General features: G+C 52.3%; 7 protein-coding genes across 7 annotated transcripts; 3 read left to right on the top strand and 4 right to left on the bottom strand.

Moving 5' to 3' along the window:
* Window positions 1-28: 28 nt before the first annotated feature.
* On the bottom strand, window positions 29-1,459 carry C7974DRAFT_304418 (uncharacterized protein; the record flags this gene model as incomplete). The annotated part of the gene is made up of 2 exons (XM_046137984.1): window positions 29-555; window positions 607-1,459. The coding sequence occupies 2 exons, from the start codon at window positions 1,457-1,459 to the stop codon at window positions 29-31; spliced, it is 1,380 nt and encodes a 459-aa protein (XP_046000452.1).
* Window positions 1,460-1,558: 99 nt separating this feature from the next.
* On the bottom strand, window positions 1,559-3,664 carry C7974DRAFT_131111 (peptidase S8/S53 domain-containing protein). The gene is made up of 2 exons (XM_046135379.1): window positions 3,449-3,664; window positions 1,559-3,395 (listed from the first exon to the last, which is right to left on the bottom strand). The coding sequence occupies exons 1-2, from the start codon at window positions 3,537-3,539 to the stop codon at window positions 1,696-1,698; spliced, it is 1,791 nt and encodes a 596-aa protein (XP_046000451.1). The 5' UTR covers window positions 3,540-3,664; the 3' UTR covers window positions 1,559-1,695.
* A 1,543-nt stretch (window positions 3,665-5,207) lies between these two features.
* Window positions 5,208-6,871, top strand: C7974DRAFT_131122 (uncharacterized protein). Its single transcript, XM_046135380.1, has 3 exons — window positions 5,208-5,755; window positions 5,803-6,205; window positions 6,255-6,871. Exons 1-3 carry the CDS (start codon window positions 5,486-5,488, stop codon window positions 6,833-6,835), a joined length of 1,254 nt encoding a protein of 417 aa, XP_046000450.1. The 5' UTR covers window positions 5,208-5,485; the 3' UTR covers window positions 6,836-6,871.
* Window positions 6,872-6,967: 96 nt separating this feature from the next.
* Window positions 6,968-8,573, top strand: C7974DRAFT_131077 (fatty acid desaturase-domain-containing protein). The gene is made up of 2 exons (XM_046135376.1): window positions 6,968-7,295; window positions 7,346-8,573. The coding sequence occupies exons 1-2, from the start codon at window positions 7,116-7,118 to the stop codon at window positions 8,324-8,326; spliced, it is 1,161 nt and encodes a 386-aa protein (XP_046000449.1). The 5' UTR covers window positions 6,968-7,115; the 3' UTR covers window positions 8,327-8,573.
* Window positions 8,574-9,207: 634 nt separating this feature from the next.
* Window positions 9,208-11,069, top strand: C7974DRAFT_131084 (uncharacterized protein). The gene has a single exon (XM_046135378.1). The coding sequence runs from the start codon at window positions 9,335-9,337 to the stop codon at window positions 10,790-10,792; it is 1,458 nt and encodes a 485-aa protein (XP_046000448.1). The 5' UTR covers window positions 9,208-9,334; the 3' UTR covers window positions 10,793-11,069.
* On the bottom strand, window positions 11,070-16,035 carry C7974DRAFT_131083 (WD40-repeat-containing domain protein). Its single transcript, XM_046135377.1, has 3 exons — window positions 13,623-16,035; window positions 11,478-13,567; window positions 11,070-11,420 (listed from the first exon to the last, which is right to left on the bottom strand). The coding sequence occupies exons 1-3, from the start codon at window positions 15,876-15,878 to the stop codon at window positions 11,348-11,350; spliced, it is 4,419 nt and encodes a 1,472-aa protein (XP_046000447.1). The 5' UTR covers window positions 15,879-16,035; the 3' UTR covers window positions 11,070-11,347.
* A 718-nt stretch (window positions 16,036-16,753) lies between these two features.
* On the bottom strand, window positions 16,754-18,216 carry C7974DRAFT_131060 (uncharacterized protein). The gene is made up of 2 exons (XM_046135375.1): window positions 17,407-18,216; window positions 16,754-17,351 (listed from the first exon to the last, which is right to left on the bottom strand). Exons 1-2 carry the CDS (start codon window positions 17,716-17,718, stop codon window positions 16,818-16,820), a joined length of 846 nt encoding a protein of 281 aa, XP_046000446.1. The 5' UTR covers window positions 17,719-18,216; the 3' UTR covers window positions 16,754-16,817.
* Between the last annotated feature and the right edge of the window lie 187 nt (window positions 18,217-18,403).

The following is an 18,403-nucleotide window of genomic DNA, read 5'->3' as shown; positions in this document are numbered from 1 at the left end:
GATTTACAACACAGAGTTCCGCCGTGCTTCACTCCTCCATCTCTTCGTCCTCGTCTTCAACTTCCGCCGTATCGCCCTCGTCGTAGCCACCTTCACCACCCTCATCCTCTGACTCTGATCCTTCGCCCTCGCTCTCCCCCTCACTACCCGGATCGAAATCATCATCTTCTTCCTCGTCATCTTCTTGGTCCTGAAGCTCGCGCTCTGCTTTCTGTAGTTCTGACTCTTCCTCCTCGACTTGTGCATCTGCCACAACCGCTCCGTTTTGTTTGCCTTTATCAGCAGGCGGGTTGACGTTGAGCTTCTTTGCACGTCTCGCCGCCGCCATGCTGGCATCTTGCAGCCCATGTTTCTGCACGTACTCATTTATGCCTGCGAAGTTCTCCTGATCGAGCATGCTGAACTCAATCTCTTGTGTTTGTGTGGTGATAACGAGGTTGAACGTATTGCGGAGGACGGCAGTGTAGGATATGCTGTTTATCGCGGCGAAATCGAAAAAGGCGAGAGGCTTCTTGAAGCCGTACATGATGCCAACAGACGTGAAGAACAGGTAGCCTAGCTCAAGTATTAGTAGCGATCTTGGTAGTGTGAGGAGGCCCGATGTACCTTCTTTGCTTCCCCTATGTGCCTTCACGTGGTAAGCCTTCTCGCCCTTCCGATGGCTCTCGGGAATGGCACTGGCAAATTCGTCTGCGTCAGGGAACACAACCTGCTTCCCAGTGCCTGCCTGAATCAGGCAGTGATGTATTGCCTCTGCCATAGGTCCTGGCCCTGGATCTTCGCCTTCAACAATGTTCTTCCCTGTTGCCTCCTCGAATGTCCATATGATAGGCTCTGGCGCTGATCCTTTCAGCTCTTCGGGTACAGGGTTGACGCCGTCGCCATGCACTGGCACGATGATGAAGTTGTGCTGTTTCTTGGCCTTTTCTGGCACAGGTAGACAAAACACCTGGTCTACATCCTTCCAGGCCAACGCAAACTCGGTGGTGCCTGTAGCACCAATGGCCCTTATCCCGCCGTCCTTCTTGTCGATCAGTTCGAGTGTGAACTTCTTGCGCTGTGGCATCGAGAAGCTGACACCAGCATATGACTTGAATGCCTTCCTTGAAGCGCTTGCTAGATCACTTGCTGCCGTACTAGCTGGGGCTGCTGCTTTTCCGACATTGGGCGCACCGTTACTGTCGTCCAACCTGCGCTTCTTCGTTGTAGGCTCGGCGGTCGGCGATAAAGCCTGATTTAAGATGAACGTCGATATATCGCGAAAAAGCGTGCGCTGCGAGGGATTCTGATCTATGGCGGCGTGTACACGCTTTCGCAATTCGTGATTGCCTGCGAATGCGGTGTCGATCTCTTGTGGATACTGGATGGGTACAATTGGCGCCTGAACGGGCTTTGGGACCGGCGCCTGCACCGGTGGCGGCTGTACTGGGGCCTGGTTGTTGAGAGCTGTGAACGCCATTGTCGTTTGTTTGGTTGTTGGTGTTGCAGACGCGCCGCGGTTGAGCGCGACGCCACCTAAAATTGACTTTGCTGACATCACACAGTGACAACGATCGACCGTTGCTCTATCGCCAACGCAGCTTCAGTATATCACATCTGAACAGTCTTTATCATTGCACAAAGTAAATAGCATCATAACGTCTTTTAAATTTTCAATCATCATTATCTATTCACAAGCACCTTTTCCAGATGACTCTAGGCCCTGTAACGGCTAGGAACAGCAGCCTTCAGCAGCTTGCCAAAGTCAGGCGTTCCGAGACCTGATACCGGGTCCCATCCAGCGGTGGCGTTCCAGCTGGCATACGGGATGACGGGGCTGCCGTTGGGCGCACCGTGGAACCTGGCGTGACCATCACAACCCGTGCTTCCACCAAGGACAACGTCGTTGAGAGCATTGGGGTTAGAGTACAGCAGAGGGTTCAAAAAGCCCAAGGAAGGCTTCTTAGCCCTGAGGCGAGCATCGTTGAGAAGCGCGACAATACCACCGAAGGCAGGCGCAGAGCAAGACGTGCCCTGGTACCCCTTCAATACGCCCTTGTCGTAGACACGGTAGCCGACACCTTGAGCCGAGATATCAGGGAAGCCACGACCGTGACGGTTGAAGTAAGGCTTGTTCTTCTCGCCGAGAACGTGGAAGTAAGCCTTGATGGCATCGTCCTGGTATGAAGGACGCTTCCAGTAGTTGGAGAAACCACCAGATGAGAAGAAAGTAGCAGTCTCGTTGAGGTATCGAGTGGATCCCACCGAAGTCACCCAAGGGCAACTTGCAGGGTATTGAGGCTGGAACATAGTCGTGTTCTTTCCGTCGTTGCTCAGGCAGGCAGAACCAACACCCGAGTCACCCGAAGAGAAGATAACACTGACACCACGGGAGCTAAGCTGGGCGAAGAGGTTGCACACGGACAGAGCGTACGACTTGGGGACACTCTGCTCGTTCTCGCCGTATGAGGTAGAGATAACCTGGGGAAGATCGCTCTGCGGCATCTTCAAGACGTTCTGGAGGAATTCGAGGTAGGGCTCGTTGGCGCTGTCAGCCTCATCAGGCTGGTCAAGGTCAGAAACCCAGGGACCACGACCACCCGTGCTGAACTCAGTGACAGGGAGAGGCTGAGCAAGACCGAGCATGTACTGTGCGTCCAGGTTGGCCTCACCGCTGTCCTCCGAGGAGTTCTGGTCATTTAGACCGCCACGGTACTGAATAACGGAGAAGTTCTGGCCAACCGCTTCTGGGAGAATGTTCTTCTCAAAAAGAGCCATGTCGCTGTAGCGAGCGTACTGCTCAAGGTATGAAGCGAAGGCAGCCTTACTACCACTCTTAGGGTCGGCTTTGTAGTCGATCTTGTAGAGCTGCTTCAAGCATTCAGGGGTGATTGCAGTATCGCAGTTAACGGCAAGGCCCGCGCCAGCAGCGAGGTCGATACGCTGGAGACCGAAGATCTCCTTCTCGGTCTCATGTTCCGCGCGGATGGCAGCAAAGCGTGTGGTAGGCTGCACAAGGTTGATGTGGGCAGCGATGTCTTCAGGCACAGAGTACTCGAGGGCGCGTAGAACCTTACGCGGCTTCGCTTCCTCAGAAACGTACCAAGCGAATTTAGTGTCGAGCATTTTATTGGCGACGCCAACGGTGGTCTTGATCGTCAACCAGTCTGCGTCCTGCTCGACGTCTTCTACGCCAGCAGTCTTGAGCCAAGCAGCCACGGACGAAGACGCCTCTTCAGTTGGAAGAAGCATCCTCTTCATCTCGTCGTGCGACTCGAAGTGCTGTCCGTACTTCTTGCTGCTGGGTGTAGACACATCCATGACGTGCTGCTCGAATGCTTCAGCATCCCCTTGCTGCAGAGCGATCTGCAGCCTGAGAACCTGCGACTCGGCAGCAGGACCTGCGGATTTCCATCCTGAGAACCTTGTCAGTACACGTGATTGGACGTGAAGGGTGGAAACTACATACCCTCAGGAACAGCGAAGAGCTTCTCGAAGGGGTCTGCAAGACCCCTTGCAGCCAACAAGGAGCCGATGAGGAAGCTGAGGACTGGTGCCATTTCTACTACTGGTGTGATTGACTTGGACAGGAGCAGTGGCTTTCAAAAACAGCACCGTCTACCCTTAAGTACTCATGGCGGTAGCAACCCGTGCCTGCATCTCGTCTCTCAACTGCCTTCTCAGGTTAGCTTTGCAGCCTGTCATGCACGGTGCCAATACCTGCGCGGAATCCAAGCAAAGACAAGCCTCTCATCATGGGTCTTGACGAAGCTTGGATAATTCCACCCTCCTGCCAATCTGAGTACTAGCGTCAGATAAAGATCCAGGCGTACCTGCCGCTCGCTGCCTCCCAGGTGTTAGTCCACATGCGGAGTGGAGATAAGTTGACTGTAGAGGCATATGATTCGCGGTACAGGTGCGGCTCTGCCGGAGTGTCGATGCTAGGTGCTGCCGAGGCAATTTGCACACTCGAGCACCTTCCAGGAAGGGAACGCGATCGTGCTTCGTACAGCCAATAATGTGTGACTCTCGGAATTACCACCATACGGGTATGCATGAAAGGTCTGCGTAAATCAAGTTAAATGACGGCTACAGAACTGCGCAGCCAGAGGCTAAATGGATACTTTAGATCATACCAGCCTCACCGAATGATGTCTCTTGTTCTTGGTGCAGTGAGTACCTAAACACTCTTGTCTCAAAGCAGCCTAGTTTTGTCAGTTGTAGCCGCGCTATATGTCTGTGGGATTCATTTAGTCATTTAGCGTTGTCGCCCCACGTTCTGCTGTAAACAACGAGCTTTGGAAACACTGAGATATGCAGGATATGCACTGAGCTCTGAATTTGCTTGGTAAGTGTTTCCCGTCTTCAGTAGGATATAACAGAGAGTCACCAGGTCAGAGCTTAGAGAGAACGAACAGTACGGTCCTCATGGCTTTCCAAGACAAGAGTTCGCACACTGCTGGAGCTGCTGGAGCTGATCTGAGTTTTGGATCATAGCCCATACTCTGGCGAGATCAGAATGATCGCAGAAGGGATACATATTCGTACTCTCGCTATCTAGTTGGGTACCGTTGGACCTCACGCACGCTAGCACAAGGAGCTCATCAGACGCATCGGGAGCGCACAACTGTCCCCACGAATACCACATGCCGATTCTCACCAAATTTACCATGAAGGATACCACAGATAGATATGCAGTTCATCGATGACCGACCATCAGCAGCGACTCGGATTCGGGTGCACGAACACGTGCGAGTCATGGTTTGTATGTACCAGATTTGCACCGGCCTTGAATCGTCGCCTGTACGAGGTACAGAAGACCCAACATCCCGATCGTGGCAAGGATACAGTCAACGATCCCACCGGATTTAGTAAATAAGGCGATCGCGCTCTTATTCTCATCATGGTGATCGACGGATCGCCCATGTTGGTTTGAGGTGTTGGCAGCATGGTGCAACTGAAGCTGTCTGCGTCACACCATGTCCAGACAGCAAGGTCTAAGCATGTCACCACACATGTCAACACCAGACCCAGAAACAACCGTTGATTGCTATAGATTACTATGCCGAGCGGAATTGCGTTCGCCGTCTCTGCTGTTGTGCTGCTCTGGGGCTGATATAGGTCGTACTGTCGTCACGGAGACTACTGAACATGCCACTATCGAGAACTCTGTGACAACGCCGAAGCAGGGCCTGTTAGTTCCGCTTGCATATTCTTTGCCCTAGACTAAGGTTCCGCTCACGGGCCCTGCCACATTCGACCATCAATTAAGCTCAGTTTTGCAACGACGGCTACGCCCCAAGCCGCGACTCATGAAGAAACATCGGTTTTATAGTTCAAAGGTGCACCTTGCTTTTCAGTGTGCTGAAACATTACATCACTGCTGCGTGTATGTGCGACTTCTGGTAGAAAACTCTCGACGAGTACTCTATGTAATGCCACCGAGCTGCACTCCGGTTGCATTCCATAGGTAGGCTCGGATGACGCACTAGGTGCATATCTATACATGACAACTCCGACCATGGCAACGGAAATTCAAACCCCGCATATGTTTTTAGAAGAGAAAATTGTCATTGAACCTGACCTTGGAGACCAACGACGCTCGAACTACAAGGCGCTGCCTGCACCACCAAAGACGCCAAGGCGGGTCATGATGAAGTACAGGTTCTCGGGAGTATTCCCGCTCGTTCTGTCGCTTGTAGCCTTTGTGCTTACGTTGGTGGTGGTGTTGGCTGGGCGGGACGTGGGCGTTTTGGAGGGGCAGTACCTCGTCGTTGTACGTTTGTCACAGACTACCAAGGAGCGGAAGCTGACAAACGGCAGATCAATGCCTCTCATGTTGGTCAGAATATAATCACTTTCGAAAGGGCGACTACGACACAGGCAGCTCCAGCAGCTACGTCGTCCACTACGCCAAGCCCGCTAGATGCACTCAACCCGTTCTCCACGAACAGTCCACTCAACCCAGCGAATCCAGCCAACCCTCTCAATGGGCTGGGCGATATGCTAGGTGACCTCTCTGGTAACCTCACCGATGCCGTGAATGACGGCCTCGGTGATGTGGTCAATGGCGTAGTGGAGGGAGTTGTCAGCCAGATGGGCGTCAAGGACTTCTACTATGTCTACCTTCAGCAAATCTGCTCTGGCGAGCTCGCTGTTCCAGACGAAAGCAATGCAGACGGAGCCAAAGTGGGTGAATGCAGCAGCTGGGAAGACGCCAAACAGAGTGAGAAAATGTGCATCCAGATGATGTCGAGCCGGACTGACCGTTCTAGGCATGTCCAATCTAGGCAGGAGCGTTAGCTCGTCGCTCGTCGTTGGGCAGACGCAAGTATCGGTGCCGCTGATTGCCAAAATGCTCTCTTCCTTCGATGACACCCTCGACAAATTAGATGCAGCTCGCAAAGCTGCGTTCGCGTTCCTCGTCATCAGCATGGTTGGATCGATGCTGTCGGTTTTAACCGCCCTTCCAGCCATGTATTTCCCGCAGTCGCGGCTACTTATCTACTTCAGCATGTTCTGGTCCGGACTAGCTGTCACATTTGCATTCTCGGCGGCCCTGTTGTTGTCCGTGGTGAGTGCGCTGGTCGACCTAGTCAATGACTTCAGCGGTGCGATAGGAATGCCAATGAGAAAAGGAAGCATGGTGCTGCTGCTACTGTGGTTGAGTGCCGTATTTCTGGGCTTGGTGACGCTCTATTGGAGCAGCGTGTGGTTTGTGGAGACGAGAAAGTCGAGCTTCGTCAAGCGCCAGCGTGACGAAGATGAGATGGGACACTGGAGAGGCATTGGCAGGGAGGTGTGGCGCGATGTCAAAGGGCGGCGGAAGAGGCTTATCATACGATCTGATATATGAGGCGAGCCATGCAATTGATGACTATTGCGTTCAACGGTCGTCAAGTGTGGCCAGCTTCAACGCGCACGTGACGAGTAGTTTGACGGTCTGCCACGGCCCCTGAGCGGTGGCGGGTGGCGTTACCCTGAACCCACCAACACGGCACTTTCCCCACAGGGCTAGGACGCCGCTGCGCCCTCGCCGACAATTTGGTACCTATTCAACATGGCCTCGTTTGCTCGCTGACTGCCGACACACTCGTTCCATTGCTAGTCGCCAGCTCTGTTTTTGCAATTGCATCATGCGTGCCTCGACCGCTACGGCCACGGTGCCGCCCCGCCAGCCCGCCAGCCGCAGCTTCACTGTCACGGCGGAGAAGCAGCAGGCGCAAGCCGCCCACGACCACGAGGACTTCTTCTGGACGTACACTGAGGAGCCGCACCGCACCCGCCGTATGGCCATCATCAAGGCGCACCCCGAGGTACTGCAGCTCACGTCCACGTGCATTGATGCCATTGCTCACTCCGCCAGGTCACTAAGCTCTGCGGCCCCGAGCCCCTCACCAAATGGGTTGTCCTGCTCGTTGTCTCGATCCAGGTCGCCTGCGCCTACTCCCTCCGCAACACGCCCTTCCTGTCGTGGCCTTTCTTCCTGACGGCCTACGTCGTCGGCGCCACCGCCAACCAGAACTTGTTTCTCGCCATCCACGAGATCTCGCACAACCTGGCCTTCCGCTCGCCGCTGGCCAACCGCGTTATCGCCGTCTTCGCCAACCTGCCTATCGGCATCCCTTACAGCGCCTCGTTTCGCCCGTATCATCTGACCCACCACAAGTCGCTCGGCGTGAATGGGCTCGACACCGACCTGCCCACCGCCTTTGAAGCGTGGTTTCTCGACTCGGTCGCTGGCAAGGCCTTCTTCTGCACATGTCAGATCCTTTTCTATGCTCTGCGGCCCATGTTCATCTACAACCTGCCGCTCACCAAGATCCACTTGTTCAATATCGTTGTCCAGCTCGCTTTTGACTATGCGCTGGTGCAGTTCGCAGGCGCAAAGTCACTGGCCTACCTGATCCTGAGCAGCTTCCTCGCTGGTTCGCTCCACCCCTGCGCCGGCCATTTCATCGCCGAGCACTATGTCTTCGAGAAGCCTGAAAAGGACGCCTCGAACCCCGCCAATAAGATCCCAATTCCGGAGACGTACTCGTACTACGGCATTCTCAACCACCTCACCTACAACGTCGGCTTGCACAACGAGCACCACGACTTCCCCGCAATCCCGTGGACCCGCCTCCCCAAGCTCAACCGCATCGCGCACGAGTTCTACGACGAGCTTCCAGTACACAAGAGCTGGGTATACGTCATGTGGCAGTTTGTAATGGACAAGGACATCAGTCTGTGGTGTCGCGTGAAGCGCGAGGAGGGTGGACGCAAGGTTGGTGCCGGCAGTGGCTGGAGCGAGGAAGAGCTCGGCAACAACGAGAAGAAGGGACGCATTCCGGGCGTCTTCTGATGACTTGAGTATAGACAATTGCATAGAGCGGCGTTCTAGCGGTATATGATATGGGTTTCACGATCGATTCGACTCATTCCCCGCTGCGTGACAGCACAACTTGTGACGCCCAACCTCATTTCCTGCACTACCTACACGCCCGAGATGCGGACATACCTTCATGCGCTGCATGGGTAATCATGCTCTCACCGCACCTTTCCGCACCGCCTGCCTGCGCCCGACAAGGCATAATACGTACCACAACAATAATGTGGAACACAATACGATATACGCTGAATAGTGCTCAATAGGTACTCGACGCCGAAGCGTCTGGGTGCAGCTCCGACTGAACTTATGCACAATGTCATCGGCAGTCCATTTTGGATTATTGAGAAGACGTTTGGTAGCAGGTAGTACCGAGGACTCCGGATCTGCATGGATCTACACAGGCCATCCAGCCGTCTTTGATTATCGAAAAGGAATTCCGTGTCTTGGTAGGAGACATTGAAAACTCAATGGCGCCACAACAAATCAGATTTCGTCCGTGGCACTGGCGCGGAAACGGGGCTTACGACCTCATGCCAATTAACTTTGGTGTCGGGCCTTCGCGCAGAGAGTGCTTGAGCGGTATTGCAATTCGCTTGAATGTGATCTGCAGCACTGGATTGCGGCCTCAGTGTGAGAGAGTACTTAGTGCTGACCTGGATAGGTCCGTGGCGTTGTTTTCGTGGCAACGAGCTGCACAGCTGATCACGGTTGGGTGGGGTCCGAAATGACGCTTTTCCCCGCTTCACCAGAGGCTTGGATTTTGTTCCGATATGTCCGTGGTGATATATATATCGTTTGATGAGAGAAGGACTGTGCTGAGTTGTGAAGCTTTATTGTAAGTGTTCTGTTGAGTGACGAGGTTCTATCTTGAATTTGGGTACAGTTCAAGAGCAATAGCCTTCGTGGAGAAGAGTGACCCAAGCAAACTATTTAGATACTCTTCACTGCCGCCACATCTCGTTCGTACAGAGCTGTATAGCCATGCGTCCCTTCACATCAACTGCCGCTGTGGCGGCGATCACCTTTTCCTTCGTTTTCGCCTCCCCTTCCCCTGATTCTTCTAGCAAACGCTACAACCTAAACCCTAACCGCTACAAACCCGAATGCATCATCAACACCGACGTTGTGGTTATTGGTGGAGGCGGCGTCGGAACCTACGCTGCGATTCAACTCAAAGACCAGGGCAAGAAGATCGTGCTCATCGAGAGTAAAGCTCGACTGGGCGGGCATACTGAGACCTACATCGATCCGGAATCCGGCAGTCCGATTGACATGGGAGTGAAGCTCTATCACGACGAACCCATCGTATACGATTGGTTTGAGCGCTTCAATCTCTCCACCACCAGATTTGACTTCGCCGCTCCTGCTCCTGGCGCTGCGTCTCAGAACGTCGACTTTCGGACGGGTCAGATTTTGGAGGGCTTGCCGAATGCTAACCAGACAGCTTTGGCGGGAGCTCTGCAGCGATATGCTGCTGTGATCCAGCAGTATTCTCAGTTGAACGGCGGTTTTTACCTTCCCGACCCGGTCCCTGAGGATTTATACATGCCCTTCGGCCAGTTCGTGCAGAAGTATGATATCGCCGATGCTGTTCAAACCATCTTTGGACTCACTTCCGCCTTCGGGGACATACTCGAGCTCCCCACGCTGCAGATAATCCGCACTATGTCGCTCAGTCTTCTTGCGACCACCAACAACTTCCAAACCAGCTCAGTGATGAACAACAGTCTTCTCTTCGAGAGAGCCACCAACGAACTTCTCGCAGCTCAATCACTCCTTCTTTCCTCAAACGTGCTCGCCACAGAACGCATCAGCGCGTCCGGCTCCGTCAAGGTCCTCGTCTCCACTCCCAAAGGCCGCACTCTCATCCTCGCCAGAAAACTGCTCATAACCATTCCCCCCACCCCAGCCGCTCTCAAAAACCTCGACACCGATCGCAACGAACTGAGCCTCTTCAGCCAACTCACAGCCGTCGGCTACTACACCTCCATCATCCGCAACGCGGCTCCCGCCAACACCACGCTCCAAAACCTCGCCCTCGACCAACCCTACGCCCTTCCCCCAATGCCCGCAATCTACAACGTAAATGCCATCCCCGCCAACCCCTCCCTCAGCCTCGTCTTCTACGGCACACCCGTCGGCTCCTCGCCCTCGGACGCCGAAGCCCAGGCCGCCATCCTCGCCGCCCTCAAGCGCTACCAAGCCGCCAACGGTCTGCCGCCCTCGGAACCCGAGTTCGTAGCTTTCAGCAACCACAGCCCGTACAACATGATGGTCGGCGCGCAGGCAACGCGTGATGGGTTCTATGCAAAGTTGTATGCGCTGCAGGGCGGGCGCAATACGTTCTGGAGCGGCGCGGCGTGGAGGGCGCATGACAGCTCGGCGAGCTGGGCGTTTACGCGGGACAGTGTTTTGCCAGGGTTGATTGCGAGTTTGTAAGGGGTTCCAATGGTTGTTGGATGATGGGCTTTTCATTCGTCGATCAGAGTTTTGATCATTTTTTGAGTTTAATCGTTGCCGTGGTCAGAGTAGGGGTTTGAGTTGGCTACAACTACGGCAAGGCTTGTGGAATCTATGCAATGGGCTCGGATAATGGTAAGCCTATTTTCTCCATGGAGACTGCGAGTGAAACTATACAACTGCCGATCACTTCCTCGAGTTCATGAACGCATGTGCACGTTACTAGAATCAGCGGAAGGTTCCTGGAGCGAGTTTTCTTTGTTTTGTAGGAACCACTCCCAAAGACGAGATATCTCCACTAATCTCTTAGGTGTTTTGTGCAACTTCCGCAAAATCCATGTGCTTCATGGAATTTGCGCAAGTGCTTGTGACGAAGATGCTATAATCCTTACAACATCACCTCAGTCAAGCAGTTAGTATACACTAGCGTCTACGATACGAACGCTGTGGTCTGTTCGTGCGCGGTTCAGGTTTCTGGCGAGGTATTTTTTGGTTTAATGTCCATTTGTTTGTTTAGCGTGACATAACACCTCCTCACGATTTCCGAACCTGCACCGTGCTGATCGCCGGAAATCGATGCCGCGATTGGTGCGCGTCTTCGTCAATCCTATGCACATCAGCATCGATACCACGTCTGTCGCGAGAGATATCCCATAGTACTTACGGCGTCAAATGTCCGGCGGCATGGACACGCATGGCATCAGGGTCGACAGTACACAACCATACCCTCCCGGAATTGCTACCTATAGCAGCTACATTTCCGCGGACGGAAGAACTGTAGCTTCGGAACTCTGGTGGTATCCATAAGATGTTCTTGTTCCCATACCTGATCCACAAGCCATCTGAAGTGAGATTGATCCCTGAATATAGTGGTTCGCTGGATTCCGAAATACCCTCTGCGTCCGAAGAACCAAGATGCTGGATTTCGATGGCGCCTATATCAGTGCGAAGATGAAGGCCATCGGGGTCGAATTCGAGACTGTAGATAGTCTTGCCGGTGTTGATAATTTGCAGACAGGCACCGCTGACTACATCCCATAGCCGGATAGTCTTATCCCGTGACGATGATGCCAACTTGGTTGGATCTTTGGGCGAGAAATCCACAGACGCAGGAATTCTGTCGTGGCCTTTTAGGGTATTTACGCACAGGCCAGTACTCAGATCCCATATCTTTACTGTGTGGTCGTACGATGCTGACGCTGCATAGATCGAGTCATGTGAAAAAGAAACCGACTCCACGTGTGCCGTATGCCCATGAAATTGCTGCAAGAGAACGCCACCGTGGACATTCCAAAGCTCGAAGTGGCTGTCTGTCAATGAGCATATTGCCAACTGCGCTGAATCGTGCGAAAGGGTCATTGAGATCACATGTCCGATCTCTGTTTCAAACAACGGCAGGTGAGTGCCACTGCAAATATCCCTGGCAACAATCTCGCCACCAGTGGATGCTGTTAGTAGTTGCGTTGAGTCCTGCGACCAGGTAAAAGATCGTATCTCGTCTGCCTGAAGTATTTCCGAACACGATCTGCCACTTACATCCCAGACCTTGATACTTTCACTGACTGGAATTGATGCCAGCCGAGCTAGATCTTGCGAGAATCCTAAGCTGGTGACGGTACTGCTGTGACCGTTGAGCGTCTGCGAGCCTGTGCTGGCGCCAGTATCCCATATCTTGACTTCCCCGTCTCTGGACCCTGATGCAAGGTGTAGCATCAGAGGGGAGAAGGTGATTGATGATATAGAGTTGCCATGACCCTCAAGCGTTTGCAAGCATATTCCAGTGCTGCTGTCCCAGATCGTGATAGTCATATCGTAGGACGCAGACGCCAGCTGGGCTGAGTTATGCGAGAAGGCTAGGTTTCGAACTTCCCAGCCATGACCCTTGAGCGTCTGCAAACACACCCCACTACTCAAATCCAAGATTCTGACAGTTCCATCGTCCGATCCAGTTGCTAATTGCAACGAATCACTCGAGAAAGCTACAGACACATACTGCCCGCTGAATGTCTGCAAACATTCACCGCTGATTGTATCCCACAATTTAATAGGTCCATCTAATGATATGGTCGCCAGCTTGGTCGAGTCGTGTGAGAAAACAGTAGGATTCTCATGTTTGGTGGGGCCCCAAAGCGTTTGCAGAACCTGACCGCTGTTCAGATCCCATAATTCGATAGAGTCGTCGTAGGACACTGCTAGAGCTGTCAAGTCTTTCGAGAAAGCCGCGTTCGAGAGGCTTTCAACACTGACACTCTGTTTGAGCGTCTGCAAGCACTCGCCGCTGAGTGTGTCCCACAGCCTGACCGTGCCGTTACTTGAAGCTGATATCAGCTTAGTCGAGTCACATGAGAAAGCTACTGATGTGAAATGGTGTGTGAGGTCCGTGATGGTTTGCAAACGTTCGCCACTAATTGCATCCCACAGCTTGATATCATCCCTTGTCATTGACACCAGCTTAGTTGAGTCGTGCGAGTAAGCTAGAACTTCGACGAAATCTGTGTGGAATTTGCCGACTGGATTGATATGGTCCTCGAGTGTCTGTAGACATGCACTCCAATCCTCGCTCATGGTAGGACTGATAGTGATACCCTCCAGCTCTTCGTGCTTAAAGAAAGTTCTGATCGCACTTCCTGTTGGGCTGAATACTAGCGCAGATGCATATGTCTGCAATGGATAGCTCTCTATCACCTGTCTGTGGTACATTATGAATCGGTGCGCGTCTCGGATGATTCCAGTCAGATCCTCGATATCCCATTTCTACTACTAAGTCAGCCTCGTATCTTAGGTAGTATATTCCATGCATGTGTTTTACCTGAACTAGAGAGACCAGCTTCGCCATCAAAACTACGCCTTTTGCCACGCTCCTGCACAGACTAAGTCCTTCTAACCAGTAGAGATATATTGTTCTGAAGAACTCGTCGATTGTGCTGATCAATTGTATATCACAAGGACTATCTGTCTGTGGCGCATGTATCGATTGGCAGAGATGATCGATCCAGTAGATGCACGAGTAACGCGATGCTACCAGTGGGTCTGGATTAGGCGATTGAATGTCATTTATAGGAAACCCTGGCTCTTTCAGGTAGTAAATGTCCTTGCGCAACGTCCTGGACAGGACTGCGAGCGATCTTGTGAAGATTTCCAGATGAGCGGCTTCTATTCCGCTTGGAAAGACCTCATCAAACGCCTCTGTAAAGAGGAAATCTTGTGCGGACTGGTGTACAAAGCGGACTGTGTCTTCTCGTAGAGTAAGAAACGACCCACAGAGTCTGATGATCTCGCGCACCTCCTCTTCGTCAGCGATGTCTTCGAGCGGTTCAGCAAGCGATCTGAGCTCTTCCAGCGTAATGGGTCTATATAAGAGCGCAGTCAAGGCCAGGATATGTATACAGAGTCCAGCATCATCCGACATCTGTATTTGCTGCATCATCCGCTCGTATAGCGCATTTAGCCCCGGCGGAAAGGAGGAAAGCTTCTTCAAGGCGTTTCGTTTCGCTGTTTGCTCCAGTTCTTGACACACAAGTGCTACCCACAGGAAGGTGTCGTTCGCATTCGATGTCAATGTCTCAAACACCGCGTCCTGGGTTTTCTGATCGTACTTCTTCTGCTGTGCCAGCTGAGAAACCTTGTGTTGGATGAACACGCGAACAGCTGCAGACACGGACTCCGCGTTAAGTTCGAGACTCAATCTCACATTGCACTGTACTGACTCTAGCTGGTCTTCTATATGGGGTAAGTTCCGGCTCGAGACGATCCACTTGACGCGGGAGGACGTGGATGAATGCCGTGCGACAAACTGGAGCAGCTTTGGTAAGTTGACGACACACTCGTCCAGCGCGTCGATGATTATGTAGGTTTCGCCCAAGCTTGAATCCTGCAGTAAATCTGCAAAGATCTCTGTTAACGCAACCCATGCGTTGGCATCCTCAAACACAGACTTGCCTGCCTGGTCGTATGCTTTGCGAACATGCGCAATAATGGTTGGCTGCTGTCTGGCAAGCAAGTACAGTACTCCACGCAGCACATCTGTAGCGCTATTGATGCGCGAGTCTGTAGCCTGACAGAAGAAGTATGATACTGATGCAGTTTTGGCGAATGTCTTCTGTAGCTCGTCGATGATGCCACAAAGAAGCATCGTCTTTCCCTTGCCAGGATCACCTTTGATCCATAGCAGTTGGCTCTGTGGGTCATTATGCCATTGCTGAAACATGGCGTTGTCCAGCACCCAGCAGTATGAGTCCGTCAGCAAGCCGCCCTTTGCGTCCTCGATTCGTTTCTTGTCGTCACCGGGATCGGTAGAGCGTAAATCACGCAGGCATGCTTCCAATTTCTCAACCTCGTTGTGAAGCCGTCTGAACGCTTCATTGGCACCTTCACCATAGACTGGCATTAGTTCAACTCCAAGGACACCTGACAAAGAGTACGCTTTATCTTCTTCGAGCTTAGTTTGACGGTTTTGTATCCATCCAAGACGCTCGTTGACCGTGAATTGAGATAACAGGCACCCCTCCAGCGCTGCATGTGGGATAACCGTGGCCCTGTGAATCTGCCATTTCAGTGATGCTCGATCACCCAGCGTATGCCCTTCACGCGAAAAAAACTCAACAATTTTGGGTGCTAGAAGCTCCTGCAGCGTCCAGCCGCGGGTAAACCACTTGCTTGCTCGGAGTTCCAGAGCCCTCAGTAGCGGGTTCGCTTCTTGCTCGGCTCCGGGAGGTGGAGCGGAAACGTCTGACAAGTAGACATAGCATCGGTTCGAGTTACGGTACCAGCGAAACATAGATCGGATGGCCAGCGATAGCTCAGCCTTGTTCGCCTTGTCGATGCAGCAGGTGTCGATCCAAAAATGTTTTAACCCGTCCCGCTTTGCCTGCTCCCGACAGAATTCAATCTTCTTAAAGCCAGGCTTGTCTTTGCCTATGTTCTCCTCCAGGTCTTCGAAAGTGACCTCGTCCGTCTCCTCTCCCCAAGTATGAGACAGGATCGCATAAGGAGGTAATATGGCTTCATCGACAATATCGGGAGTGACCATAAGCCTTCCATCATCACTATAAGTTAAGAGTCGCATCGATAGGGGCGAATACGTAGTGTGTAAATGCGGCCGTGAGGAGGCTCCAGAGACTCGGTAGATGGCCTATGAGGGAGAAGGTGTTTAGGTGTTCGGCAGTGTTCAGAGCTGACATTAACACCACTGAAAAGTAAACGAAGTTGATAGGTTTAAAAACCTGACATATCAGCTTAAAAACACAGTAAAGTCGCATTAAGACGTTGACGTTATTCGCCAGGTTACAGGGATGGTGGGGCAGATGGCTGACAGCGGGGCGAGTCGCGAGGCTGTGCTTTCCCTCCCCGCATCGTAAAATCGTTGCACATCCTCTGGCATTTCTCTTGCTGCAACTTCTCCACTATTCTAAAAGGGCGCATCAGCCCAGTGAGCTAACAGGAGTCGCACTACATACCCTATCGATTGTTCGCTTTCATGGGGCCGTACAAAGTACTTCAATAGAACCTTTGACACGCCAACCCTCATATCGCAACTCGCCAGCTACGAAGCCCTAAATCACTCAATCACCGCACCATGCTAAAGCAAACACCCAACAATCTGGTAGTAGGCTTGCCAGTATGCTACATACAACAAGTGACCCGATTCGAGTGCATCCAAGAGCACACTCTCAAATCCGAGCACGATTTCGGCAATGGTAGGTTTTTGCAGTGCCGAGAAGATTTGCGATATTTCGTTACAATCGCTGAGTACTAACTGGCGTTGTGATGGGGATTCTGAGGAAGTTACAACACGCTACAACACGCTACAACACGCTACAACACCGCATTTAGCCTTTGGGGAAAGAAGTTGTAGCATCAAAGATGCTCTGGTTTAAGCTGAGGGGTCAAACCGACCGCGCTGTACTGCTCTACCAATCTGCCGGTCTCACGTTCCAGTCGCTCTCACCCTTCTCACTCTGGTTTGTCCACACAGATTCAAGTGTCGTCACCGAGCTCTTGTTCCTTAAGCATCCAGTTCTCGTGGTGCATCGTTTCCCCACAATTCTGCAGGATATCTGTACGTAATATGTCCATGATCTATTTCAACGGTCTCGTTGCCATCGCATTCATGCACGCCAATCTGTGACTGCTTTTGCTCACGCATACCCGCAACGCTAGTCGCAGAGGGCATATACGCTCCAGTCTGATCATGCTCTGCAGACTTGGACTTCCGCCGCCTGAATAGAAGAAATGCAGTCAATATAGCCACCAACACCACTACAGCTGCGCCAACGCCAACACCAGCCTTTGCGCCTGTGCTTAGCCCTCTTGATGTGGGTGTTTCTGCGTGCGAAGAGGTGGCAGATGGAGAAGTGGATGTCGAAGTAAGTGTCGAAGTGGATGTCGAAGACGCTGGCGTTTCCGAGGGAACGGACGACGACGGGCCAACAGTTGCTGCAAGCTGAAATATATTGCTAGCAGTCTGACAACAAGTTTCGTCTCCGCAGCACCACGCGTTTCCTCCGCAGTTTCTTACTGGTGCATTATCGAAAGCGTACTGCACTCCAACGTCAGTACTGTCCTCGAGGGTGGATGTGTACGTTGAAGGATACCTCTGTCCCGTTACACACGTTCCCCAAGCAATAAGGACTCTGCCATGTAGGATCTGTACAGCCCTGTCTCCACCACAGCTGCTGACCTTCGTTGTTCAGGGCTGGATCATATCCCACAAAGTTCTGACAAAGACCATTCGGCAAGCATCTATCGTTTGCGACTCCGATATCTCCTGCGCCCTCGTGATTTGTGCCGCAGCATGCAGATCCTTGGGTAGAGTTGTTGCATGGTTGGTAAGCTTCGCCCATAGTACTCCGGGATGTTGTACCATTGCGGAAGTAGCAGTACCCGCCATTGCGTGACTGTGCCATGGCATGGACTTTGATGGGCAACGGAAAGGAGGAAGAGATAGAAGCGGATGAGACAATGGGCGGACCCCTTCTTCAAATAACACCACTTACACACAGCCGCGCCCAGTGCACAGACATGTTAGCGCCCTCAGCAGGATCATGCAGTATGCAGGGGTTCAACCAAAGAAGAGTGGCTGATACATCATACATGATGGCGCAGTGTGCAATCTGTTTGGAAGATCTCCAGAATATTGCGCTGTTTGTATTGGCCAGACTCTCTTACAACCTGAATAATGTATGTACATACTCTGTATTAGCATACAGCTAATGCAACACATTCCCATTCAGCTGCAAGAGCTAACAGAGAGGGATTAATAGCCGTAAGCTAGCAGGGAGCGGGCGCTTATTGTGTGGAGTTTGACGAATGATGACTCTCTCACTTGTCAATGCTTGGCCAATGGGAGATAGCTCCAAGATGTTATGCGGCTACCCATGCTGTATATAAGCGCTCAAAGCATATCATAAAAACCCTGTTGCACGCCACGAAATTATCGTCAAATTCCAACAGCAAAGACTGTGCGACGTACAGTACCAACCTAATCTGAGCCGCGTGGTTTTGAGCAACCAATCAGTAACACGAAAAGTGGCAAGGCTAAATGCTCAGCCTCGTGTTAAACTCGCACACGAAAAGACACCAAAGGTTGAT

The sequence above is a fragment of the Boeremia exigua genome (assembly GCF_020726555.1).
Source record: "Boeremia exigua strain MPI-SDFR-AT-0100 chromosome Unknown C7974scaffold_3, whole genome shotgun sequence".
Taxonomy (NCBI): Eukaryota; Fungi; Ascomycota; class Dothideomycetes; order Pleosporales; family Didymellaceae; genus Boeremia; species Boeremia exigua.
Note: the sequence above shows the minus strand (reverse complement) of the source record. Positions and strands in the feature narration are given on the sequence as shown.